The following is a 27,969-nucleotide window of genomic DNA, read 5'->3' as shown; positions in this document are numbered from 1 at the left end:
CCCCGCCCCTTGGGTACACACTGGTGTGTCCGCTGCGAGGGGGCGAATGAAGTTTGGTGGCTGAAGAGAAGAAGTGGGGCCACCTGCCCGCCCCCTCCCTGCGACGAGCTCCTGGCCCCGCCTCCTTGCCCCGCCACAGTTCGCACGGCCTGCTCGCCGTGAGGAGCCCCTCCCTTCCCTCGCTCTGGTGGGGAGCGTGGCGGCGGCGGTTGCTCCCTGCGTAGTTTGAGAGAGCGCCCTCCACACACGCACACTCACGCAGAGACACCGGTGCGCGCGCTTCGAACGCTCCCGACTAACGGTAAGTGATGCGGCGAGCCTGGCCTCGCGCGCGGGTGCGCGCGCCTGTTCCTCCTTATAACGGTCAGAGGCGTCCCCTCACGGAGCCCCCTTTTTTGATACGCCGACGGGTGGAAGGCGGGGAGGCTGTAAAGACCGGCTGTAAAGACTCTCCCGTTGCCTCTTGTTCTCTGCCGTCGTCGTGTGCATATATGAAATGTGCGCCCAGGTACAGGAATACACAGCGCGTGCATTTGTATACAAGCCGCGCGGGCTCTACGTGCTCACAAAAAAGAGTATTTTTCCTCGAGGTCTTGGCGGGGTAGATGCGTCGGTCGAGCTGCTGGATGGGTGTTCGTGACCCGTCTGTGTTAGGCCCTATTCTGAAGGAGATCATAGGAGTCGGAAGGGAACGCGAGGGTCATCTAGTCCGACCCCTTGCAATGCACGACTCATTTGCCCAACGCGGGGCTCGAACCCACGACCTCCATGAGATCAAGAGTCTCCTGCCTGGTTCTCGTGGCCCCTGATGGCACGCTGGCTTGGCAGGCTGGCTGCCTTCAACAAACACAAACACAACAACACCCCCTGGGGAAAAACCCTTCATTTCTTGTAGCATTTTATTGTGAACTTTGCTTCTGGTGGCTGTGGTTGTAGTTGGACCCGTGCGTGATTCCACATAAATGGGATGCTGAAAGGAAGTGGATGGTATGAGTGGGGTAACCAGCTCCTAACATGCACTTCAGCTATTTCTCTCTCTCTTCTTTGAGGAGGGGGATGTAATCCACATGCAACCTGGATGAGCAAAGGTGGCTCCCCTCTCCCCTCCATCCCTTCCCAGCATACATGCGAATTTGAAGCGCTTAAAGCCTAAAAGCACGATGGTGTTTGTCCTTAGTGTGGTCTTGCATATGTATGCTGAGAGACCCTGGGAGAAGGAGGGAGAGAGATCATTTTTTGAGCATGACTGCTTTAGCCTTCTGGACAAATATTGGGGATTGCAGGTGAGCTGCTCTCCATTCAGGAGATTAGCCACTAGAAAGGTAAGCTTTTTGCCCTATGGTATTATTGCAGTTTTGATTCTCCATACAAATCACCCGTTTAAGGACATTTCATAGATCAGATTAGATTATGCCTAATGTTCTGGGATTTGTAAAATAGAACAAATCTATACAGTATTGCTCTGAAGTTCTCTGGAAGGACTTTCTTTTGTTTGTTCCTTGTTCCTCTTCCTGTATCTCATGTGATAAAAAAATTCCTTCAGTAGCACCTTAAAGACCAACTAAGTTTTTATTTTGGTATGAGCTTTCGTGTGCATGCACACTTCTTCAGATACACACGAAAGCTCATACCAAAATAAAAACTTAGTTGGTCTTTAAGGTGCTACTGAAGGAATTTTTTTATTTTACTTCGATCCAGACCAACACGGCTACCTACCTGTAACCTCATGTGATAAAGTGAGAGATACTTCACTATTTTCAGATTGAGAAATGTGTGGTTTGTGTGGTACTAAATTTCCATATTTTAACTGTCCAGACTGCTCTGGCTCCAGAATACAAATTGCTTTTTAACTTGTATTTTTAAAGAGATGGATGCCTTTAAAGTTCAAAGTACCGTATAAGACAACTGGGCGTATAAGACGACCCCCAACTTTTCCAGTTAAAATATAGAGTTTGGGATATACTCACTGCATAAGAAATACGAAAAGGTGTATAAGACGACCTCCGACTTTTGGGAAGATTTCCCTGGGTTAAAAAGTAGTTTTATACGCAGGAATATACAGTAACTCTTGTAACTTTCACCGAGGCCTTTTACATAGTGAGAAGAGATTACAGAAAAACTTAACAACTTCTGCAAGCAAGGCTTAGTCAAAATCTTGGGCTCACAGCTACACACCTCATGAACTTGGTATTTTCATGTTCTAACTCCATTTTGAAGATAATACTCTAAGTGGGAATGGACCTGTCATGGCTGCAGCTACTTGTAAGAGGAGCAACTTTTATATTTGTGTGTGGCCAACAAGGTCTAGGACGGTAGTTACTTCAAAAAGATTTCAACTCTGAAGTTTACTTGATCTTAAGAAAGAACTGCATGCATATTTGGTGTGTGTGGATATTATTTACGGTAGTACAAATTGAAGCATCAATGTTCCTGCTTTTTCTGGGCTGACCAGGATTTCTATAGCTTTAGTAGCTACTGTAGATAGAAGGGATCATTTTGGCACATGTAAATTGTCAAATTGAGATCTACAGATGTAGGGAGGGCAGTATACAAAATTTAATAATAATAATAATGATAATAATAATAATAATTAATAATAAAATAATTGTAGTGTCAGGATGAGAAGTTGCACCTCTCTCTTCAATGCAACTATGAAAGATATAGGAGGAAGACTTAATACCACTTTTAAGATATTTTAATACCATTTAGTGTAGATGCCATCACCTCTTTGACCTGCCTCCCCACCACATATCATTCAGGCACAGTTATCAAGGTATTTTAAAGTTTATAAGTTGGTTCTTTAGTATATTTTGCTGGTTTTTAGCTGTTTCTCCCAGGTTGTTTTGTTGCATTATATGTTCTTTTCTTCTCTTTTTTTAAAATAAAAATTGGAAGCCTGGCCATAGTGAACCACAAAACAATACACATTTATCTATTATCTAAATTTGCTCACATTAAGTAAACCTGCCACAATCTGTGTGGTGGATTATATGTAATGCTTGCATAAATGTTTGCAGGATGATGTCTTTCAAGTTGTGTGTAAAATTTGTTTACAATTTCTGTATAGCTTGCTTGCAGAAAGAAGTAGACATAGATATAGGAAGAAGCCTTAGGCCAGTCTGACCAATAGCATTATATTTTCAGCACGGTTATTGTATGTCATACCTTTTGTGTACAGTCCCAGTGTCAGTGTAGACGAATTGGCTGATTTTTAATAAACTATATTGTGCACCTGCAACAGCATAAGTCGATCAGTGTTCTTTGGTCTTTGGTCCCCAGAAGTTATAGGACTACAACTTACATCATCCCTGACCATTGCATAAGTCCTAAAATGACTGAGGATGGTGGGAGTTGTAATCCAACAATGTCTGGGAACCCAGAGTTGAAGAACACTGACACAGATAACAAGAATCTTGCTACTAGAGATCTGTTTAATATGAAATTTATAGCTTTTCAGAGTTGAGAATTTCTATTGCTGTGCAATGAGTTCTAGAAATGTTTATGAAAACAGCAACAATTTTAACCTTTGTCTTCAATGGGAGGATGTTAGTATATTATGATTAACTGCTGTGAACATGTTTGCATTTAAACTTCACTTGTATACAGTTGTATACAATTTAGATGATTTCTAGATAAAACTCACTACTGTGTTTATCTTATCCAGATTTTTCAAAAGAATTATTTAAGAATACAAGCCACTGTCTATCTTTTGAGATACCTTCAAGTCATTGATGTCATTTCCAACAGGCTGTTGGAAAGCTTAATTGGAAAGAAAAATGCTGGTGATCTTAATGTTCAAAAGCTTTCTCAGATGTATACAACAAACTACGCAACGGGACTGAAGGATTGACATGAAACTGTGTTTTATTTAACTCAACAGATGCAGTTTATGTTGCTTTTTAGTCGTCAAGGGAAGCTGAGACTGCAGAAATGGTATGTCCCATTATCTGACAAAGAAAAGAAGAAAATCACAAGAGAACTTGTTCAAACAGTCTTGGCCCGTAAACCGAAAATGTGCAGTTTTCTGGAGTGGAGGGACCTGAAGATTGTCTACAAAAGGTTATTTTCCCTCCTTACACTTATAAGTTCTATCCAACAAAAGATATATTGAATAGTAGAAATAAGGATTTCTTCTCTTATATGTGAAAAACATATATTCAACTTTCCTCATGCAATTTAATAGCATTGTAGGAATTATTTATGTCTGCAGTACCTTTTCTGTGTTGTAAAAATGAGATAATTTTACACTTAATAAAATAGTTATGCACTCAGATTTTTCATTAAATGAGGCATACATATTTGAAAACTGCTTTAAAGGCTATTTAATGTACTTGAATGTTGAAATGTTACATCATTTTATTTTATATAAGCTAGGACTTGATTTTGCTCAAATATAGAAAGGTTGCACAATTACACTATCTTATTCTTCTGGCCTGTTCAAGTGTAAATTTAAGAGCTATGGAATGTTGTACTGTCTGTTTAATGCCATGAAGAAAATTGTTCTTGCTACCACAGTGAAATTATTTCAATCTTTTGTTTCAATAGGTAAACAGATCAAGTACTACCTGTGCTTCAGTGCATTCATAAATCTCTCACAGTTGGAAATGCCATGCCCTGCAAACTACTTACCACTTTATTTATTTATTTATTTATTTTCTGATTTTCTACAGATGCGAACATTCAATAAAAATTTAAAAACACTGTTAAACTGATAATACAAATGAGGACTTATTGATCGCACGCCACTGAAACAAGCCACAATGCCACACTTCAAATTAAGGGACAAAGAGAAAAGTCTTTGCCTGGCAGATGAAAACAGATAGAGGTTGTTCCAGGCATGCCTCCCTGGAGAGAGCATTCAACAAGTGGGGAGGCCCACATAAAAGTACCTAGGATGATGATTGGATTATAGAGTAGGGTAGGGAACCTTAGGGGCCCCTCTCTTAGCAAAGTCACTTAAATAACGCCGATATATCCAGAAATAAAAAAATCCTGATAACACTGTGCTGAGGAAAATGAATGAAAGCAATGTATAACTAGGCACATGCTGCTTCAGCAAACACCATTTCCTCTTTACTGGTTGCTAAGCGAAACTGTATGATCCCTGTTATAGCACTTCCAACACCCTCCAGGCCTCCATCTTCATTCAGGCCACACCCTTTGCTCTGCATCCTCCTCAAGTGATTTGCCTGGCTGTAATGTGTTCTTGAAATGTATTAATGCACCTTCCTTGCCTGGGTGGAGGATAAAAGGTGTGTGTGTGTGTGTGTGTTTAGAAACCTCTAACTTTCATTTGGTGGAATACTGTACAAAGCTAAGTATCTCATTCTTCATCTCACTCACTACTGGTATGTGGCCCTTGAGATGGAAAAGATTGCTGGGGGTAGCGCTTCCACAGCCATCTTGAAAGTTTGTTTTCATAAAAACTATAACTGCTACAGTATTATAATTTTCTTTCCTATAGCTATTGATTGAATAACTTTTGATAACACACTCAAATATGAAACTTGTCCACAAACTGCCAACTACAATGAGGTACTTGGAAAAAGCCATAATAAAGCTATTTTCAAGCCAGTTTGTAAAGTTTGTGAATTCAGGTTAATTTTGAAAGTTAATGCATTACTCTAAGGAAGTTGGCACTGTTAATTTCTGTGAAATATGTAATGGGTGTGTATAATTCTTAAAACAATAATCTGGCAGTGTTTCATAACTATAGTAACATGTTTCTTTCAGATATGCAAGTCTCTACTTTTGCTGTGCCATTGAAGATCAGGATAATGAGCTAATAACCCTGGAAATAATTCACCGTTATGTGGAATTGCTTGATAAATACTTTGGAAGTGTAAGTTATTAACTGGTTTTTCTGGTCTCTGTAGGTGACATCCAATGATGTCTGCCTATTTGGGCAGTGGAAATCCACTTGTGCAGTGGGACTTCGGGGTTCTCTTCTCCCCATGTTCTTCCTGCTGCCACACATTCCCAAAATCTGCTCCAGAATTGCCTCCCAACCTTCAGAACAGATTTGGGGGATGCATGGGGGGAGGAGAGAAAGCAGAAGCTTCACTGCCTAAGTAGATGCTCACTCAAGCCCCATTGGGTCTCATCCTATATTATGAATTTCTATAATGAAGTTTTTTTATTTATGTAATACACAAATTAATATGACTTATTTTTCCTGAAGAAGAAAAAAAGTTTAATACACATAAGAAATAACATCCAATGCTGTCTGTACATGAGTGGAACAAATTTCTGAAGAGGGCTTTCTCTTCCTCTCCTCTCCCTGCAGCCTCCAAAATTTACTCATGAGGTTTGCCAGATCTAGATTAACAATAGATTTGCCCTGGGAGCCGGGTGGGCATGCTGCACGGAGAAGGAAAGGAATAGGAAGCTTCACTGTGGAAGTTTGCTTATGTGACATTAGTTTTCACCCTCAGGGTGCTTTTGGAGAATTTTTATAGTATTCTGCCCTCTGAAAAGTGCTGTAAAAGAATAATAAATTTGGTATTTTGATTTTATATTACAGCATGTATGCATAAAAAGTTATCTATTGCATTACATAATATAGGTCTGTTTCCTTACTGGGAACTGTTAATGAAGTCTGAAAGTAAAGAATTTGTCAGATGTTGCATGTCAAATATCAATATGTAACAACCAAGAAACTAGTATTTCTCCCAGCAGCAACTTCACTGAATCATCTTTGAAGATATTCAGTAGTGTGCTGCTGCTGTTACAAATGCTATTACATAATTCAGAGAACTATGTGGTATATATGAGGCCTAGTTGATGAGCTCAGATGATACACTTACCGGTATTTAAATGCATGTTCCTTATATTTTAATGTTGCTATTTAAATCAATATTAATATTTTATCTAAGTTTGTTCCTTACCAATATCTAAATTCATGACTTGGCCTTTAGTGATCACACAGAAGATCATGACAATGTGTGTTCCTTTAAAAACCACACAATCTTAACTTGGCACCTTAAAGAAGGAAATCCATCACAACATGTGTGTTTTTTCTATGTTTTCTAGGTATGTGAACTTGATATCATCTTCAATTTTGAGAAGGCTTATTTTATTTTGGATGAATTTCTTTTGGGAGGGGAAGTACAGGAGACCTCAAAGAAAAATGTTCTTAAAGCCATTGAACAAGCAGATCTATTACAAGAGGTAAGAAAATTGTTTTTTTGTCAAAACTCCACCAGCATGCTTTACTCTTTTCTAAGAAAAGCATCTTATTTCTCCAGAAGTTGTTGAAAAAGCTTTTCAGCATGTCTAGCATGCAGCTTCTCCTTAATATTCTTCTGTAAAATATTGCTTTACCCACTTCTTATTCTGTTAGCTAGCATCACTGTATTCAGTATATAACCTATAAAGAACAGTAATACTCCTTTATTTTTTTAACGTTTCCTTTCATAATGTGTTTGGTGTTGTATGTGTTGCTAGACATGCAACTACTGTACTGTCTTCATGTGTGTGTCCTTTTGTCTAGGTGTTTCTGTTGTTTTTATTCAATTAATTTATATCCGTTTCTTTTTATTCAATTAACTGAATGATTATAACTAATTTTTGTCATACCTGATGCATGTATGCCTCTTTCATTGCTGAAATCCAGAAGCTAGACTCTCTTCTTTGAGGCGCTAAGGTATAGTTAACATTAACTGTTTTAAAAACAAGTAACAGTGCCATAGCTAACTTAAGTAGATGTACACTATGCATTTAGAAAATAGTTATAACACTAGTCTTAGAACTGTAGCAAATAAAGTAGACTTTTGGGTTGAAACTTTGCACCTCAGCTGCTAACAAAATGCATTTCCTGTATTACATCCTGTTTTTACTTCCTGAGAGAAGCCTGAAGAGACTAATAGAAAACAACTTAATTAACACAGCAACAGAATAATCAATATAACAAAGCATAGCATATATCAAAATATGACATATGTCAAAGCCATAAATCTTTGAAATACATAAGAATTAATTCAATAGTAAGGGTCCTACTTCTGGCCTTCTTGTTCCCACCCCATTTCCCTTTACCTAGCCTCATTGGTATACGGATAGCAGCTGCATAAATACCAGTATTAGTGAACTCAGTTGCCTTTAGTGCACTGATTTAGAATTAGGGTTTCAACACAGTAGTCGGAACAACTTATGTTTTGTTAAGCTAAATAAAATTCCTCAATCTTGAGGTGATAACATAGAACTGGCACTACAGGTGTTTTGAATGATGGTTCAGAGCCATGTTATAAATACAGCAAGTCTGTTTCTACATAAAGGAACATGGCATTAGCCTGCGTGCTTGTACAGTTATCCAAATGTGAACTTTTGTGGCTTTGTATTGCAAACATGGATGGTGTTTTGAGATGTGTATTTGCTTTGCTTTGATATACTGTATGTTTTGTTCAAGTCCCATCTTTCAGTCCTGTATCCACTCATTAGTGAGACTTTTAAAATAATAAATCATAAACTTATCCTGGTAATTAAGCGGCCATCCAAATATATATTAACTACTTGGGTTTTGCCACTTCAGAATATATACACGGGGACTACTTGTTTAAAAGCATTCTTCATTTAAAAATTCACTGTCCTTAAAATACTGGTATACTGAGGGGAAGGCTCAACTGAGTAGAAGTTTTCATATGGATGTTGACAGTGTAGTGATTCTGAATTCTCACAAATACTCTGGCTTGTTTATATCATATAAGAAGCTTTAGAAAATGTGTAGTGAAAAATTGCTGAAGGAGCAGGTGGCAAATAAATACTGTGATTAATACAACAGCCATCAAGACTGTTGTGATTGCATACAGTGTATTTCAGTATATATTTTTCCATTTTTTTAAAATGTGAGATTATTTATTCCTTACATGAGGTGTAACCTGCTTGTGCTTGTTTAAAGTGCATGTGTGCAGTGCATATCTGCAAAGTTGGCCATAGGGCCAACAGTCTGCATTGCTGAAGTGCCTATGAGCTGAGGTGTTGGATGCAGCAAGCCAAGCTTGTGCAAATACGGATAGTAGGGCAGATGGCAGAGGAAGGCAGAAAAAGGCAATGTGTAGGTGGGTGGGCTTTGGCTACTAAACCTCCAATCTTAATCCTTACCTGGGGGTTAAACCCTGCTGAATTAAGTAGGATTTACTCCTGAATATACATGGTTAGACTTGCAACCTCAAACACAGATGAGAATGATTTTTCTCTTTTAACCTATCCACAGGAAGAAAATGTGATATTGGAGATTAGGGAGGAAGGAATATGAATTAAAGGGGTGGAGGAATAATATATTTTTTACAGCTGCAACACTATGCACACTTTTGAGAGCAAGTTTGCATAGTGTTGTTTCTGAGTAAACACACAAAGGACAAGGCTGCAGAGAGATCTGTTTGCTATACTTGTATGATCTTACTTCATTGTTACTGTTGGTTTAGTTTGCTTTGATCTTAATAGTGCACAGTGCCTTGTAGGCTGATAGGAAATTAACAGGTTTGTTTCATAAATATGATTTTACAGAGGTTGGAGTAGGGATGTTGGCTGTTTGAATGAAAGGGATGAGAAGGAACAAAGGGCTGGTGGTGACCTTCCTTACCTCCCTCAGAAGCTTTGGCGGAGGACCCAAAAGAAGGAAGTTGAAGGGAGGAGGATTTCCCTCCCCTAACAGATTTTTAAGTATTATAAAACAGAGGAAATGAGAACAGATAGATTAGACAGGTGACAGCCCCCCTTACACACATAGCTATACATACTGCATGGGGTTCTGGGGAGAGTGTCGCCTGCTGCCAGGAAGAAGGGCAAGCGGAAAAGTGGACCCCATAAGGGTCTGGCAGGGCAGCTCTCCGAACACTCTGGGGCTGCAAGTCAGACATAGCAATGCCTCCGTGGCCAGGGTAAAAGAAAAAGAAAAAGGGCGAGTCAGGGGTGTGTGTACCTCTTCCTCCTCCTCTTGGCAATGTGTTTTTGTTGAGTTTATCCACTCTGTGAACTACAACATGCCATGGTCTCATCTAAGGATTCTTCAAAATGCTGGCTATATGTTAAAGAAAAATTAATGATACAAAGACATGTGGTAAATGTCATGTCTAGTTTGGCATTACAGTCCAGAATTTATCTGGCTGCATAGTACTAGTACGAAATATTGGCATATTCTGTTCACATAATTTTATAGTGGATTCGTTTATTAACAGAATTTTGGCTGTCCTTGCTAGGCAAGCCAAAAATAGTGGTTGCCAGGACCTTTCTTAGCCATGTGCTCCAGCGACTTGCTGTGCTTCCGTGCAGGACAGAATAGTGGGTAACTCACTGGTTTAGCTTCTCCAAGGCAAGTTGCTATTGGGCTTGAAGCAACCAATGAAGTTTTCCCAGCAAGAAAGTATGGTGAGAAGCTTGGTGAACTATGGCACCCAGGGTATCTGTCATAGTGGCAAAACACCCCCCAGCTTTGAGAAGGGACAGGATCATTACCCAGCTGCTAGAATAATTTGCAGCCAGCTCTATAGCTCCCAAGTTTGGGAGCAAGATTGGCCATTTGTTTTGCTTGCCAGAGTGCAGTGGCACACTAGCTGTTGTGAACAAAATTTTGTACGTCTGTTTTACAGAGTATTTCTAACCTGCTTTTCGATTAAAAGTGTCTGTGGTGGCTAATGAACCATAGTAAATAGAATATAAAATGCAGTTGCTTTTAGAATCTCTTCAAGAAAAAAAGTCCAAAATTAAATTGCAGAACAAAATCCATAGATTTCTCTTCCATACAAGTCCCATTAAAAATCAGAGTTTTGCAAGAACAAATCTTGTTTAAGAAATTGCAGGGGAGGGACAGCTGCCCAGCAGAAGTTGTTTAATGTGTGGCATCTAAATGTCAAAAGGAAATAAAATAATACTTTCCCCTTATCAATTTTACTTTTTCCCACCATCATTTAATTCACATAGACTTTCAGGGTTTGTATAATTGATAGTTTATCTTTTCAATAGTGTGTTAGTTATGTACTTTATCTTTTCAGAATTTGTTACTCAGTGCCTATGTTGGACTTTGTGTTTACATTTTAAGGAGCTGAGGCCTATAAAGTTACAAAAACTAAACATTTTAAAATTTTGTGGAATTTTGTGTTTCTTTTACATTGGTTAGTGTCTTTTTGGAAGTTAACCTATTTGTAACGGGTGATGTGTGTGTCATTCCGTTCCTTTGCTTTGGTTGGAATCAGTGCTGCCTTATATGTATGTAACAAGCTGTTTGATAAAACAAATGTAAAAATAATAAGTAGCTTTTCACTTGGGACTCCCTGTGCGAAAGCTAGATAAGGAAGGGCCATTTATCCTGCCTTTGTAGCTAATATCATAATTCCTTCATATCCTAACACTGAAGGATTGTTAAAAATCAGTTTGACAAGCTGAAACACAAGGACAAAAGAAGGACAATCAGTCCTTCCAGGACAGATTGCAAATGCTCTTATTCAATTGTGTATTTTTTTAGAATTACTTTATTGTCAAGCACATAGTTCATGGGGAGGGTTACATTGGTAGTTAAGGTAAGGGGACTCCTGACCAGTCGTGACCGACTCTGGGGTTGTGGCACTCATCTTGCGTTACTGGCCGAGGGAGCCGGCGTACAGCTTCCAGGTCATGTGGCCAGCATGACAAAGCCGCTTTCTGGCGAACCAGAGCAGCACACGGAAATGCCATTTACCTTCCCGCTGTAGCGGTACCTATTTATCTACTTGCACTTTGACGTACTTTCGAACTGCTAGGTTGGCAAGAGCAGGGACCGAGCAACGGGAGCTCACCCCGTCGTGGGGATTCGAACAGCCGGCCTTCTGATCGGCAAGCCCTAGGCTCTGTGGTTTAATTTCCATTAATTTGGAAATTAAGTACTCTGCTCACTCGAACTGTGATTTGTTAAATTAGTGCATCATTGCTTCAAAGTTCTGCATATCATGTTCTGTGAGTGGACACTGAGCATGTTCACTTGCAGATAACAAAAAAGATCTCACAAGAATGCACCTACTACTTAAGCTTAAGTTCTGGTGAAAGAAATACTTAAGTGATTGCAGAACTGAGCTCCATGCAACCCATTTAAATCACCTTGGATGTGGCACAAGAAGAAAATATTTTAAGACCAAGAGATGCCTAATCCAGAACAAAGTGGGAACTTGAAAACAAAGATAATCAGAGCTGAAAAGCCATGGTAGGCAGTGTGATAAGGAGTGGAAAAAAGGGAAGAAATGCTTCTCTCTTCAATTGCAAGATGCTTTTCCCTCAACCACACTTCATATGCTTGCCTCCCCAAGATTCGCAGACACATTTATTATGGCGAAAAGCAGTGAGCAATAGATGTGTTAAGCCCCACATTCCCTGTATGGCCCAGGTACTGGTAGTGACCCAGATCTGTGTCAGCTGCCAAACATTAGTTCAGCTCCTAAATACAAGGCAGTCAAGATCCTTGCAGTGATAACTTTTTTTGTTCAGAGTATTTCCATATGATTTCAAATTTGCAGTTAGGTTGCTGAAGATATGGAGAGGACTTGGGACAGTGTTTGCATCTAAAGTGTTCTCCATGTTACCTACTTGACCTGACTTATAAGAATGGCAGCAGTCCTGTAGCTCTGTCTAGAGCTGCCAGAGGAATGCAAGGCTTTAAAGTTTACATGGGAGGGTGAAGATCACATGGAGAAGTGAGGGGATGCCATTGTTAAAAAAGGAATTGTGTATTATGTGCTATATGCACATAATCATTCTGTCCCTTCTACATGATTTCTAACTTCTTGTAATATTGGAGTGACATAGGGAAATAACAAACACATTGCACGTCTAATGTAGTTACTGAGTGTTTGTAATAATACTTAGCACTGGAAGAATCAGAACCTATGCTTTGCCTCTGAGTGATGTGTGTTTCTGAACTGCTTGCATAAGTTATGAAGCAAGCACCTTTCTGTGTAGTAAAGCTGTTTAATCTCCTTTACAGAGCTTGTGCTTTGAATTAGATAACTCTCATCACCCTATTTGAATGTTTGGTACTTTGACCTCAGCACAGAAGTAGTCTTTAAAGTATTCGGTAGGGGCAGGAATATTGAATGAGAACCATGCCTTGTTCTCTATTGTCTTTTCATCGATGTCTTACATCGTAGTCCCTTGTAGCATTAGGGAATTAATGTATCTTACATAGTACTAAATAGTTTGGGAATGGCATAACTCCACTATTGAAAATTAAATGCTAACTTTAAGAAAGGCTTAACTTCAGCTTTTTAGGTTTTATGTTGTACTCTTTAGAAGAAAACTTCAAAGAGGCTAGCATTCTCTGAGATACTGTCTTTTAAAAACCCATTAAAAATAAATCCAATAGTCCAGTTACATCTTGCTAAGAGTTTTCAAACCTGTTAGTAAGGAGGATATCTGAATTAATGTGATCTATTTGGCGACCAAATCAGACATGGTGGGAACTATAATTTATGTGTCTACCCCATTGTCATATAAAGTTGAGGGTCCTTAACAATAAATGGTGTCAATGGGAGACTGACCTATTAACTGACTTTCTCATGTACCTCACCTCCCTGTATTCAGTTGCTTCAGACACTTCCCTATTTCTAGCTCCAGTACCAGAAGTGGATCAGGAATGGGGGGAAATGGTTGGCAAAATGAACTGAGAGGAAATAAGGCACAGGAGGAGGTTAAGGGTGCAGTGTTCTTGTTGCAAGACCCGAATCCCACCCCCATTTTATATGGGAATGGGGCAGACAAGTAGGAAGTATCTTCTACCATCAAATATAGCTTGACTCTTACAAATGCTCTCATTGTGTTCAGAATAACTTCCCCAACCTGGAGCTTGATTAGATGTTGAAAAAGAAACATCTTGTTGTGTTGAGTTCTCATGTTTTTTATGTGGAGTTCATTGGAGTTGTTGTCTTTGTCACATTTTCATTAGCTTTGTCCTTGATAACACTGACTTTTTAAGCAATGCAAAGAAGTTGTTTACCTGAGAGCCTTAGCAGTCCTCATATGTACAAGTGCGTGTAATAGTGGATATTTTTTCAGATAGTTTTGCTACATTAAAAATAAAATGTTTAAACTACAGACTTGCCAAATTTTCAATTGTGCTTGATTTTGTTTGTAGAGCCAGAATGAAGACTGGGGAGGTTTGTCTGAGGATATCTTATGATTAAGAGCAGTCTAAAGCCTTAGCGTTTTGATCCCATCCATACGATTGGTAACTACCAAATTTACCGTTTTGGTGGCATGGTTTACATGGGTGCTTTGCAGAGTTTTGCACGTGTAATGGAACTCTTGCCTGATAAGTAAAAAGAGGAACAGAAAATTAGCCAGTGATTAACTTAACCTTGTGCAATACTTGCATGAAAGTATTGAAATATGCTTTGGGTGCTCTTGTCTTATTTTCCTTTCATACTAACAGCATCAGTTTGAAGTGTGTGGTGTGTGGTTTTGTTCTGGTGGTGTTAATCTTTAGGTGTTAATAGAAATTGGAAGGTTCACAAAGTTTTTTGCTAGGTTGGGCCTAATTATGCATTGAAACATTACTGGAAGGGCCATGAAATTACCATAGGCCTTGCTGCAGAACCATTTCTTTATGCTTTACTAGTAAATTTCATAAGACAAGTCTAATTTAGATCTATAGTGCATTGCAACATTTTTGTTGAGTATTTTAGGGGTATATGTTACACAAAAAGGTAAGTGTATTTTAAAGAAATCCCAGTGAACATTCAAATGGATAAACTGAAAACTTTCTAGAGCTAAATTATATACAGAATAACAGAAGTAGTTTAAAAGCCTGGTATCATTTTGAAAGAAAAAGTTAATTAAATCTTCCAGTTTTTTAAAAAAGCTGAATTTATTTCAATAGAGTAATGGAATTACATGTAAAAAAACAAAAAAACAAAAAAATTCCTTCCAGTAGCACCTTAGAGTACTGAAGGACTGTTTCTGGGGGACAGGGGGCGGGTGGGTGGGGGGGACTCCCTGGTCCTGAATGGGATAAGTGTGCCCCTGAGGGACCAGGTGCACAGCCTGGGAGTCATTTTGGACTCGCAGCTCTCCAAGGAGGTGCAGGTTAATTCTGTGTCCAGGGCGGCTGTCTACCAGCTCCATCTGCTACGCAGGTTGAGACCCTACCTGCCCGCAGACTGTCTCACCAGAGTAGTGCATGCTCTGGTTATCTCCTGCTTGGACTACTGCAATACGCTCTATGTGGGGCTACCCTTGAAGGTGACCCGGAAACTGAAACTAATCCAGAATGCGGCAGCCAGACTGGTGACTGGGAGCGGCAAAGGGACGACATAACAACCGTCCTGAGATATCTACATTGGCTCCCAGTACGTTTCCGAGCACAATTCAAAGTGTTGGTGCTGACCTTTAAAGCCCTAAACGGCCTTGGTAATGTATACCTGAAGGAGCGTCTCCACCCCCATCGTTCAGCCCGGACACTGAGATCCAGCACCGAGGGCCTTCTGGCGGTTCCTTCACTGTGAGAAGCAAAGCTACAGGGAACCAGGCAGAGGGCCTTCTCGGTAGTGGCACCCGCCCTGTGGAACGCCCTCCCATCAGAGGTCAGAGAGATAAACAACTACCTGACATTTAGAAAATACCTAAAGGCAGCCCTGTTTAGGGAAGTTTTTAATCTGTGATATTTTAATGTATTTTAATGTGTGTTGGAAGCTGCCCAGAGTGGTGGTGGGGACCCGGCCAGATGGGCGGGGTATAAATAATAAATTATTATTATTATTATTATAGAGACCAACTAAGTTTGTCATTGGTATAATACCAATGACAAACTTAGTTGGTCTCTAAGGTGCTACTGGAAGGAATTTTTTAATTTTTTGTTTCAACTACGTCAGACCAACACGGTTACCTACCTGTGACATGTAAAAAAAGGTTAAACTTATCACACTTATTAATCCTGCCTGTCCTCAGTAAGCTTAAGGTAAAGGTACCCTTGACCATTAGGTCCAGTCGCAGACAACTCTGGGGTTGTGGCGCTCATCTCGCTCAGCAGGCCAAGGGAGCTGGCATTTGTCCGCAGACAGCTTCCCGGCCATGTGGCCAGCATGACTAAGCCGCTTCTGGCAAACCAGAGCAGCGCACGGAAACACTGTTTACCTTCCTGTCAGAGCGGTACCTATTTATCTACGTGCACTTGACATGCTTTCAAACTGCTAGGTGGGACAGTTTGACATGCTTTCAAACTGCAGGGACCGAACAACAGGAGCTCAAACCACTGACCTTCTGATCGGCAAGCCCTAGGCTCTGTGGTTTAGACCACAGTGCCACCCGCGTCCCAGTCTCCGTAAGCTTGGGACAGTACAAATCAGGGTGAATAAATGATCTATATTTAAATAATAATCAAAGACCCATTTAAAAACTTCTGTTTTATTTTATTTCTATTGCATTTATATCTTGCCTTTTCCTCGAAGGAGCTCAGTGTGACATATATGGTTCTCCCCTTCCTTGTTTAATTCCCAGCAGCTGTTAAAAGCAGTTTACTCAAGATACCTTTTAGCAAATTAGAACAGGTCAGTAAATGAGCATAGAAATATCCGTGACTCAGAAGCCTTCTTTAAAAAGTTTTTAACAACTCTGCAGAAGGCCATTAAAGAGGAGGCAAGATGACCCTTCATTGGGAGGGAATTCTAGAGCTTAATAAGCACAGGCACTGAGAAGACCTTGTCTCTGTTCCCAGTCATCCTTTCAAAGTTGTTGGGACACACAAGAGTGATCCATTGAAGACTCAGTCATGTGCAGGCATTTACAGAAAGGAGTCCTTCAGAAAACCCTGTCCTAAACTGAATGACTTTTAAAGGTTATCACTAGCACTTTGAATTAAGCCTGGAAATGAATTGGAAACCTGAACAGTTGTTGTGAATGGACCATAGCTTTGTGATAGAGCATCTGCTTTGTATGCAGGAGATCCCAGGTTCAATCCCTGGCATCTCCATGTAGTGTTTAGACTGACCCCTGTCTGAAACCCTGAGGAGCTGCTGCCAGTGAGTGTAGACCAGGCATCCCCAAACTTGGGCCCTCCAGATGTGTTGGACTACAATTCCTATCATGCCTGACCACTGGTCCTGTTAGCTAGGGATCATGGGAGTTGTAGGCCAAAACATCTGGAGGGCCGCAGTTTGGGGACGCCTGGTGTAGACAATACTAAGTTAAAAAGACCAATTATCTGCATTTTCCTGTGTTTAATAGAAGAGTCATATGGCCCCCAGTAATCTGCCACATTCTTGACAACTGATAGTTTTGAGACAGTTTTCAAAGGTAGCCCCGTTTACAGCACATTGCAGCAATCCAGGCATGATGTAACTAGGGGATTATGTCACCTGACCACATCTGCAGACTCCAGGAATGGATGTAGCTGGCACATAAGATTAAGGTGAACAAAAACGCACCTGGCCACAGCCAATAATGAATTGGATGTCCTAGAGTTGCTGATCTGCTTGATAGCTGGTGTGGACCCCTAATGTAGATAGCAGCTGTTGCTAGATCCCACGCCACAGGTGAAGAAACAAGAACATAGGAAGTTGCCTTATTTTGACTATTAGGAAGCTGTCTACACTGACTGGCAGTGGTACTCTGGACTTTTCAACAGGATTATCTATTGGCCCTACACAGAGATGACAGGGATTGAACCTGATTTCTGAGCTACAGCTCTTCCTAAAGATATAAGATGCTCCTTATTCTAGGATTTGGTTGTCTCTACCATCATTTATGTGTGCCACAGTGATTATATAGAATGATTGCTGCGGGCCATTCTCCCCAGAATAGACTAAAGAAAAGATGAAATTGCTTCAAGTTACAGTACATTCATCTGTTCTGTGGATCACTGTCCCTGGTTTGAGTGTGACTGTGGAGTGATTCTCCATGTAGTCATGCTGGTAGCCATAGTTGAGGTACATATCTTCAGCTCTACTTATGGAGGGTACACCATGGCTCAAATAGTCTTCCCTTCTCTATTCCACTTGGTTGCAAAGTCCCAAACTTGATGAGAAAAGAGACACTTTCCTCCTGTCAACATTACCTACAATGTGATAGAAATTTGCTTAAGACCTGAGCTGCAAAAATTGTGTGGGTAGGCTGCAGTGCAGAATATTGTCATTGGGAAGCTAATGGCTTCTTGACTCGGTGCGCCTGCCCTGCCCTAATGTTTTAATTATTTTTGTAATGTTTTGAAGCAGTTCATTTTTCACTACTTTTTATAACTAATTCACCCACCCTGTCTGAGGTTGGAAAATGTAAAAAATTAAAATGTTTTGTTAAATAATAACAGATCAGCTTACTGGTGTTTAGCTATCTCTGCCATTGCCCTACTCAAGAGTGGTTTGCTTAAGTGCTTCTGTACAAGTTGAACTTAAAAGAAAAAACATGCAAAAGCTCAATATTAATAGGTCAAACCAGACATCCACACCCTTCTGGTAAAACTTATTTCTTCCTTCTATAATATTCTGAATGCAGCAAACTCCTTTAGAAATGCTACACTATGCATGCTCACATGGGGCAAAGTAAAACAGAAGGAGCAAAATCTGATGCGGATGGGAACACTGAGTCTAGGTTATTGACTAGTTATTTTCGTATTTTTAAGAACTTGTTCAGAGGCACCGTAGGAGGGAATGCTAGCTCATTCCTAGAGGTATAAAACATGCTTGTGCCTAGTCAAGGTTGAAGCTGATATAGCTCTTGCTCTGTTGCCAGAGAAGTTAACAATTGTTTCTTTGCAATCTTATTCAGCATCATGAGTTGTGTGCAAAAATGATCTAATGAGAACAGAACATGTTTAGTAAGCATAGAATGCAGACAGTGTTGCAGGGGGGGCGGAGATTGGAAACTGGAATGGAGTGGCTGGAAACAGAAGCACTCCACATTAATTGAGAAAGTTTCTTTTCTTCTCATTAAGATATTACTAAATATAAAACTAATACGGATCTCAGTTGATATTAGAGCATAAGATGGGGGGGGCCTTTCCAGTTTAAAGTTTTTTGGAAAGCCCGTATTTTTCATACATAAACACAGTGCTATAGCAATGTCCTCAGACTATTCTTATGCCTGGTTATTGTGCATGAGAATCTGGGCATTCCTGTTTAAATGAGAATTCTCAGAAGGGTCTTTGGATTAGTCTTCTTAGAACTGGTCCTGAAGTAGTTATATGAATGGTCTGATTATACAGAAGCTCTTAGAAGTGTGAGAGAATTTAAGATCCTGTTAAATTATCCTTGGTTGGCAGGAAATCCCAAAAGCCAAGTCTCCATCTGAGTAGTTGGATTAACGGTTAGCTGGCTTGGAATGTTAATACAAGTGGTTTTAAAAATAGATTTAGACAGAATGTGGTCATAGTGCTTAGAGATAATTTGCAAAACTACACTTTTTTTGCTGGTGGGGGGGGAGGTATTTTAACGAAGCCTTAGAATTTGATGTAGTTAGATGCATTATCAGAAATTGAACAGTTTGCCTACTTTAATTTCCACACCTCTTTCTGTGCCTCCAATAAAAAGCAAAAATTTCAATTCTTTCTATTCAGCAGTACGCAGGCAAAGTTCTCCCTTCTCTACTTGAATGTAATTGTATGCAAACAAATAATGTTTGACTGTAGCCATGCATGGTACAGACGAGTCACCATGAAACATGGAAGCGTGCGCACACATACACACAAACACAGCAACATTTTTTCAACAAATGATTCATTGATGTCTAATTGCATATACAGTCATACCTCGGTTTAAGTATGCTTCGGTTTGAGTACTTTCAGTTTAAGTACTCCGCGGACCTATCTGGAACGGATTAATCCACTTTCCATTACTTTCAATGGGAAAGTTCACTTCAGGTTAAGTACGCTTCAGTTTAAGTATTCCACGGACCGTCTGGAACGGATTAATCCACTTTCCATTACTTTCAATGGGAAAGTTTGCTTCAGGTTAAGTACGCTTCAGTTTAAGTATTCCACGGACCGTCTGGAACGGATTAATCCACTTTCCATTACTTTCAATGGGAAAGTTCGCTTCAGGTTAAGTACAGACTTCCGGAACCAATTGTGTACTTAAACCGAGGTACCACTGTAGTTTTATAAACATACTACAGTGATGTGCTTTTCAAACCCTGAATAGCATGTTGTTTAATAATGCATGTGATTGAGAAGATTGGTGTAGAAATAGTGATAGCATTAAAAGTAGTGGTAAATAAAAACCATTTGCATTATTGTATGCATGCAAACTTTCGTACTATTTATAAAGAATGTGCACATTTCTTTTATAGCCACGTCATGAATACTTTAATGTCCCAGTATACTAAATGACTTCATTCACCATGCACACAGAGACGTGATAGAGCTGATTTACTCATGGCAGAATACTTATCCTCAGCTGGATGAATCCAGTCATCTTGAACAAATTAGTTTATCACATTTGTTTTGCTGTTGTATATTTCCTTTTCCTACCATTTGTGATGTCTGTTTTTTTCTTTTCATGTGTCTTGTCAGCATGCCATAACTTCCATGTTAAATCTTACCAGTAGCACTTGTCATAGCATGTAGTATTCAAGCTGGAATATGTTGAGCCCAACATTGCAGTTTAAATACGCAAATACCATGGTGACTGTATTTTTCAAACTAAGTATGAATTGGTATTTGTGCATATATTATAGAAATCCATTGATAGTGAATTATTGTTGGACCCATTAAATGTTCATTTAATGGATAATGAGAAAAACTTTGCAGGCCATAGAAAAAATGGTTTATATGAATATATTTCAGTGCACTAATGGAGCTGACCCAAACATTGCCGCAACAGGCAGAATCTGTGCCTGCAGGTAATCATTCAGAAACATCCACAGATATTCTGAGCCACGCTGCAATTTCTATTAAAAAATGTGAACATTCCAAGTGTGAGCAGTGGTAGACTAATTCTGTTTACATTGCTCAGGAGGCTGCTATAAAATAGTGATTGCAAAAGTAGGAAAGGGGCAGGATTAACCAAATGAACTATAAGTAATAGAAAATTCCAGATATACGTGTTATACTTGAACAAAAATGTCAGTTATAGTTCACAAGTAAGGGGTTTTAAAATTCTGAATCTACAACAGTCTGGGATGTATTAGTATCAAATCTTAGGATGTTTTCCCATTACAAAACTTTCCTATTTTTGTTGCATTGCTTCTGTGAATGTATATGGCAAATGCTGCTTGCATTCTCTTCATGCCTGAATCTTTAAAATGCTGTGCATGGAGTGCTAATGAGGTGCTGTGTTATGTTATAGCTTTATATGGCTGCATGCTTGTAAATTTCTGTGAATTAGTTTTCATGGCATGTCTATAATAAAGTATTGCATGCACTCCTGACGTGAATGGCTTCTTTTTTCCTCCATCTCTTTGCTGTGATATATTTCATGTTTGTGCAGTTGGCCTTTGGTAATTCTAATCTACGGGTATAAAATATGTGAAAACACGTTTGATAAATGATTCAAACTCCAAAGCATTAGCATTATTTAAATTGATTCTCAAGCATTACTCAGTTACACATTTTCAAACAGCTGTTAACATTTGTTTGATAGATATTCACAGCTACTACGGTATGTAGTTTAAATGCTCCCAGATTGCATCTGTGATGTTAACTAGCTGAGGGTGGTGCTTGCTTCATTTACTCATAAAACATTGTTAATTAAAGTACAAATTAACTTTTATTTTTTTTACCCAGTATATGAAAATACACACAGCAATGGTGTTTTTGTATTTGCATATTGCCCAGAGTTAAGCGTCCATAAGCACTACTTCCTTTAGGTCCTGTCCTGATAGGAGAATATAAACATTTCTGTGGATAGCTCCAACTGGCATGGAAGTCCAGCCTATGTTTCACATGGCTTACAGTGGCTCTAACCTACCTCACAAATCAGTGGAAGGAAGAAGGAAAATACTATCTTCCTGATCTGCAGCTGCTGATGAAACATGCCCATTCCCAAGTAGTTCTTGTGTGGCAAGGAGCTGTAGTCTACCTCACAAATGGGAAGAACGGTGCCTTTCACTGCCAATGGATCTGTTTGTCAGTAAGCAAATTCTTTAAACAGAACAGATTAGGCTAAAACTTTAAGTGCAGTGCTATCCCATATCCTGCCTTTCAGTTCCATACACTAGCATGTCTATCAATGCAGAATGGTGGCAAGTGATCATGCTGGTGATTGTATGTACCATCTATGCTAATCTAGAGGTTCTAGAAACATCCCGCCCCACTTATGAAAGTCCAGCTCTTTTATCCTTATATCCATGAATATTTAGAAGCACCGTTTAGTTCTATGATATATAAACAAATAATAAAGGTAAGTTTCTTGTGGTTTCAATCCCCTGACAATAGTCTTTTCAAAATTTCCAGTTTTAAAATCATGAAGTAGAAATTCTTTTTAATGTGTTTGTCTTTAATTTGATAATTTTATATTAAATTTATAAACTCAAAGTTTCATGGCCTATTTCTGTTCCTTTAGTTGAACATCCAGAAATTCAAAATGCATCTTTAACTATATTCTTTCACCTTTTCAATGCTGCCATTTCTGAAAATTGTTGCCTAACTCTGACTCTCTCTTTTTGGTGCTGTGCCTTGTTTAGGATGCTAAAGTAAGTGTAAGCTCTCTGTGTTTATACAAAAATTACAGGTTATGCTTTTAACAGGAAAAACAACATGGTATGCTTTTCTTAAGGTAGTCTTAGAAACATCTGATGTTCAGCTAACATTACAGTTGCTGTCAAATCATTTCCAAGAAGTCCCATACAAACTTCACATATAAAGTATAGAAATCTAACTTTTTAAAACTAGAAATGTTGATTCTAAAAAGTTTTAGTGGTATCATAGCATTCTTTTATGTCAGATAGGATGGGAATCTGGTCCTCCACTTGTTGTTGGATTACAGCTCCCATCATTCCTGACCACTGGCCATGCTAGCTGGGGTGGGTGGGAGTGGGAATTTTAACAGCAATATCACCTATCTCTGCTCTGAAAACAGAAAATAACTTGCCTCCTCTGTTTGACAAAAGAAAATAGGTGGGTGTGAAATGAATACTATTATAAAATGCCTTAAACACTAAGAGTGTTCTGCATAACTAGCGACTGCTTGGTGCATATCCTGAATTTCATCAATTCCCGATTAACAGTGCATATGGTATGGCAGGAGCACAAAATCTGTTCATTCTCTAATTTTCCCTCCACAGGAAGCGGAAACCCCTCGTAGTGTACTCGAAGAAATTGGACTGACATAAACTTCCTTCTTTGCCGATGTCTTGTGTGATGTTTTCGCATAACTAAATGTTCACTGCCTTCATTTATTGTTAGCTAATGGTGTTATGATGCTATTTGTCAGTATTACTGTTCTGCTGAGCTACATCTTTTAGGCCTACAAGAAAAAATCCATTTACTGTAAAATTTAAAAACAAGGGAATGAAAGGTTTTAAAACATTTTTCTGGGGGAAAAGGGATATTATAGTGATTTAAGCCACAGTAATTTACAAGCATTTATGAGTCATAGATGGCAATTTTAGTAATTATATTTTGTAAAATGCCATACATAATGTATCAACTACTGTACATTATGTCAGACACTGAAAAGAAACAATTCCATATGGCAACCCGTTGAAATGTGTTAATTTGGTTTTGTGTAACCAAATACTTACTATAAAGTCAGCATTTGTTATACTCAGTTTAGGTTGTTAGATTGGGGGTAAACAACTGTTTTGCAGCTGTTCATAATACCAAAGAATTCTATTTAGACCTGCAAGTCCAACATCTGTTGTGAGATGTTAGTTGCTTTATTTCTAGCAACAGGGTTGTAAACAGAACTTTATCAGAATGAAATTGTACAGTGTGAAATTCAGCCAGAAAACTGAGTTAATGTACAAAGGGAACAGCAGCTTAGGCTACATGGAATTTTCTTTGTTAAAAAAACTTATTGTTTACTAGCTTAAATGCTCTCTTGATTGCACATGTAATCCTTTCAAAAGTGTAAAGCAGTATTAAGTCAGAAGTCACTGAGATACAGTTGACATAATCTCAAAGGGAAAATGTAAGAAGAGAATGTTACAACACATCTATCTGCCTTTCTCCCAGTATATTAACTATACTTAAACCAGAACTCAAGCAGTTATTTTGATAATCTGACAATCTCTGTGTTAAATCATTGTTTTTCATTTTTCATTCTACTTTGCAGGGATAGGTTTACTCCCAATTCAAATCTGAACAACTAGAAGCAAAATTACACACAAAATCTTTAAGCCATTGGCATACCTTTCCTCAGCTAGTTTTTTAAAAGGCTGCAAAGATATGCACACTTTATTTGGCAGTAAGTAATAATTAATAATAAAATAATAATAATTTTTTATTTAAACCCTGTCCATCCGGCTGGGTTTCCCCAACCACTCTGGGCAGCTCCCAACAGATTAAAAACAGAATAAAACATTAAGTCCTATTGAACAAAGCAGGATTTACTACCATATAAACATGCATAGGATCAGGCAACATGAATTTCACAAAGTCAAACTCTATTTTACTCTGTCTTGCATTTTACTGCATGTCCTACACTTCACATAGTGCAGAACCCCAGTACAGAACACCTGCTGTTGAAAGCAGTGTGACTTCCTGCACATTGTGTTTGTGTGTGTTATTGCACGCCTTTCCAATAATATGACTATCAAGTTCCCCTCCTGTGGGTCTATTTGCTGTGATTACTGTGTTCCAAAGCATCCAAATACTTTACTTTATAAGCTGTGCCAGGCATTTGAAAGATCATGGCTTCATGCCATAATCACAAAGGAGAAGTTATGAAAATATCATGTTTGCATAAGATACCCAGGAACCCTGTTCTACATTTCACTCACAGAAAATCTGGAACGAGTTTCAAGAGACATTAGAGTGGCCCTCTGTGTGATGTTGAAGTGACAGAATTATTTGACATTTTAAAAAGTCAAAAGCAATTTTTTATGTGTATTCAAACCATGTTTAAGGTTTACAATGTTGCCTTGTATGTGCTTGGTTGGAAGCTTTGTTGTGACTGTGACGTAAGCTGTGTGGACACTGTCTTAGTATCACACCAGTTGAGTTGTAATAAATGTTCATTTTTACTCCATTGCTACGTCTGTCTGTTCAGAAACTTGCGGAAATAACTCGTTTCCTTTCACGGTTAAGAATTTTAATCTTTTTCTTGACAGTTAAATATAGCACTGTAATGTAGTAGAGGTTTTTTTTTTTTTAGCAGCAAGCATACCATGACAATATACAACAATTTTTTCTAAGAAAAAGTACTTTGTGTTCTTTGGGAGTTTTGTTGTTTTGTTTGTTTGTTTAACCAGATGTCCGTGTTTAAAAATGTAGGGATCCAGTCAGTGGAAATATTGGAACACAATTTATAGAAACAAAACTTTTTTCTGTAGCACATCTTAGTTTAGAAGGTGGTTTTCTTTTCCCTTTGTGTTGTTTTCTTTACTTACTTGCAATATATATCAGTCATAAACAATAGTTCATACACAGCTGGGGTTTTTTTTTGTTTTTGTTATTACAATCCCACCCATCACAGAAGCACCAAATATCTACTTGCTTACCTTTAACAAAAGTCATTTCAGTTTTTAAACAAAGGTATCATTCCTCAGGTCGTATCATTCCTCAGGTCACCATGTATTCTTACAGGCTTATAACAATGTTCTATATAAGATGTTTTTCCATTATTTCAGAATTAGTATTGTGGTACTCTATTGCAGAGGTAGCCATTGTGGTGCCTTCCAGATATTTTAGGACTCCCATCAGCTTCAGCCAACATGGCCAGTGGACAGGGATGATGGGAGTTGTAGTCCAGTAACATCCCAAGGGCACTATGTTGGCTACCCTGCTCTGTTGTAATTTACAGGCATCAACAATTGATCTCCTCAGTTCCATTTAGGTTTATCTCACTTGCTGAAGAAAATCAGTGTCTAGATGTTAACCTTTCCATTCAAAACAAATGTATTGACAGGCTATTATTCCTGGTTTTGTTTTCTGGCCTTTGGAAATAGACATTATCAACTGAAAGTTCATGGTAGCAGTATTAGGAACGGAGATATGAAAGCTAGCTCAATGGCACCTTATACCTAGGTTATGGGTGCAACAACAGAATGCCTAGGCACGCTTTTTATAACAAGAATACAAAACTGAAAAATGAATGAACTGCAGCTAAGATATTATGTTCCATTTTTCACATGGTCTAGTCCAGGCATCCCCAAACTTCGGCCCTCCAGATGTTTTGGACTACAATTCCCATCTTCCCCGACCACTGGTCCTGTTAGCTAGGGATCATGGGAGTTGTAGGCCAAAACATCTGGAGGGCCGCAGTTTGGGGATGCCTGGTCAAGTCCTTCCCCTGCTCACCCCACTAATATTCTTAAGAGGGTCTCTTCTCTAGTCTTCAGAGAGTGGCTGGAAGTGTGGAGGCAGAGAAAGGTCCTCCTTTCCTTCCACTCTGGTTTTGCCGTAATCTGAAATCTTAGGCACAGTGCTGCACCCAGAGCTCAGAAACTGCTCACGCTAATGAAATTCCATCACAAATGTGCCTAGAACAATGGGAATTTCAAACACCGATGGGTAGGTAGCCTGCCAAAATAACTCTCTTTAGAAATTTAGGTTTTTGTTTTGTTTTTAAAGAACTACAGGGCTTGAAGTTGACTGTGAATGTTTCACAGTGGTATATATTTACCTCCAAGGCAAAGATGTGGGTGTTTTCTAAAAACAAAGTCTAGATTGCGAGACGAGAGTAAATTATTCCACTGTGTAATTCACTTTTACTACTTTATGCAAATTGTTCACGGAGAGAGGGAGGTAAGCTGAGCAGCTTGTTGAAGCCATATCCCTAACCACAATGTCTAGTTTCTCTGTTTGTGGCAGTTCTTGGTTGCCTGCTATGGAGCAGGATTTCAGTTCCTGGCCCTGTCTATACATCTTTCATGTAGTTTGGGTGACTGCTGTATGTGAACTCTGCATACATTTATGTCTGTAACTTGCACAAATAACTTACCTTAAAGCAGCTCCCCACTGCCAAATGTGTGGTGATGGAAGGAGCAGAAGTAGGAAGCGCATTCCTGCTTTCTGCCCTTTTGGAATTGTAATGACATAAGACAGCTGAATAGGGCTTATGTAAATCCCTTTGGCAGTATGTTCCAGGCACCAGAAAACCATGAATAATGCTTCTAGGCAAACAGCTTTCAATAACTTTCACATAAGCTCCCCTCAACCTAATATTTTTTACCCCTGGCTGAACCTCTAGAAACCCGCATTCCAAAAAGAGAATGTTTGCTCGCAGCTGTTTGCTAAAGTTAGGTAAAGGTAAAGGGACCCCTGACCATTAGGTCCAGTCGTGACCGACTGGAGTTGCGCGCTCATCTCGCATTATTGGCCGAGGGAGCCGGCGTATAGCTTCCAGGTCATGTGGCCAGCATGACAAAGCCGCTTCTGGCAAATCAGAGCAGCACACGGAAACGCCGTTTACCTTCCCGCTGTAGTGGTTCCTATTTATCTACTTGCACTTTGACGTGCTTTCGAACTGCTAGGTTGCTAAAGTTAGTGCATTAGAATACCACTTGCAGTAAAACACCTGAGAGCTGTGTTTTAATCTGGATGGTGCATGACTCGGGATCGTAAAAAAGAGTCTCAGGTGGATCCTGCAAACTACAAGAAATATATGGCTAAGAATAGATGTCTGAAGCGGGGCTAAAACTGCGCAACCCATTTCCCAATTCTGATATATAAGAGGATGCACATTGGTGCTTTAGATCTGTATTCCATTATCAAAACAGCAAGCACGCCTTCAGAGGCCAGTAATACTAACTTGTCCTATACTTACAAACAAGGGAAAAAAACACAGCCTCTTGACTCCACCCACACATAGCAGCTAATTTGTTCCTAGCAATACCCCCTGAAATAAGAGCTGTATTCTACACTTTGGAGTATGTTGTGCTGATCCAGAAAGATGTGATTATGTATACATGTGTTTTATTGTGTGC

The 27,969-nt window shown here is 39.3% G+C and overlaps 1 protein-coding gene across 8 annotated transcripts; it reads left to right on the top strand.

Moving 5' to 3' along the window:
- Window positions 1–15: 15 nt before the first annotated feature.
- Window positions 16–25,070, top strand: AP1S2 (adaptor related protein complex 1 subunit sigma 2). 8 transcript variants are annotated; one of them, XM_035115299.3, is made up of 6 exons: window positions 16–301; window positions 3,881–4,059; window positions 5,734–5,842; window positions 7,033–7,170; window positions 14,090–14,182; window positions 23,164–25,070. In XM_035115299.3, the coding sequence occupies exons 2-5, from the start codon at window positions 3,881–3,883 to the stop codon at window positions 14,132–14,134; spliced, it is 471 nt and encodes a 156-aa protein (XP_034971190.3). In that variant the 5' UTR covers window positions 16–301; the 3' UTR covers window positions 14,135–14,182; window positions 23,164–25,070. The 8 variants fall into 8 exon arrangements, with proteins under 8 accessions (XP_034971190.3, XP_034971191.3, XP_088523890.1 ...); XM_035115300.3 differs by lacking the exon at window positions 23,164–25,070 and adding an exon at window positions 20,230–21,302; XM_088667764.1 differs by having other exon boundaries at window positions 288–508.
- Window positions 25,071–27,969: the final 2,899 nt, after the last annotated feature.

Source organism: Zootoca vivipara, chromosome 4, assembly GCF_965207765.1.
Source record: "Zootoca vivipara chromosome 4, rZooViv2.hap1.1, whole genome shotgun sequence".
Classification (NCBI taxonomy): Eukaryota; Metazoa; Chordata; class Lepidosauria; order Squamata; family Lacertidae; genus Zootoca; species Zootoca vivipara.
This window is presented reverse-complemented; position numbering and strand designations above follow the sequence as displayed.

Bases quoted from the DNA above. Each gene is read 5' to 3' on its own strand.
- AP1S2 (XM_088667760.1), top strand. From the start codon at position 1,161: ATGGTGTTTGTCCTTAGTGTGGTCTTGCATATGTATGCTGAGAGACCC. The intron at 1,323-3,880 runs GTAAGCTTTTTG...TTAACTCAACAG, and splicing joins GGAGATTAGCCACTAGAAAG to ATGCAGTTTATGTTGCTTTT. The intron at 7,171-23,163 runs GTAAGAAAATTG...TTCCCTCCACAG, and splicing joins AAGCAGATCTATTACAAGAG to GAAGCGGAAACCCCTCGTAG.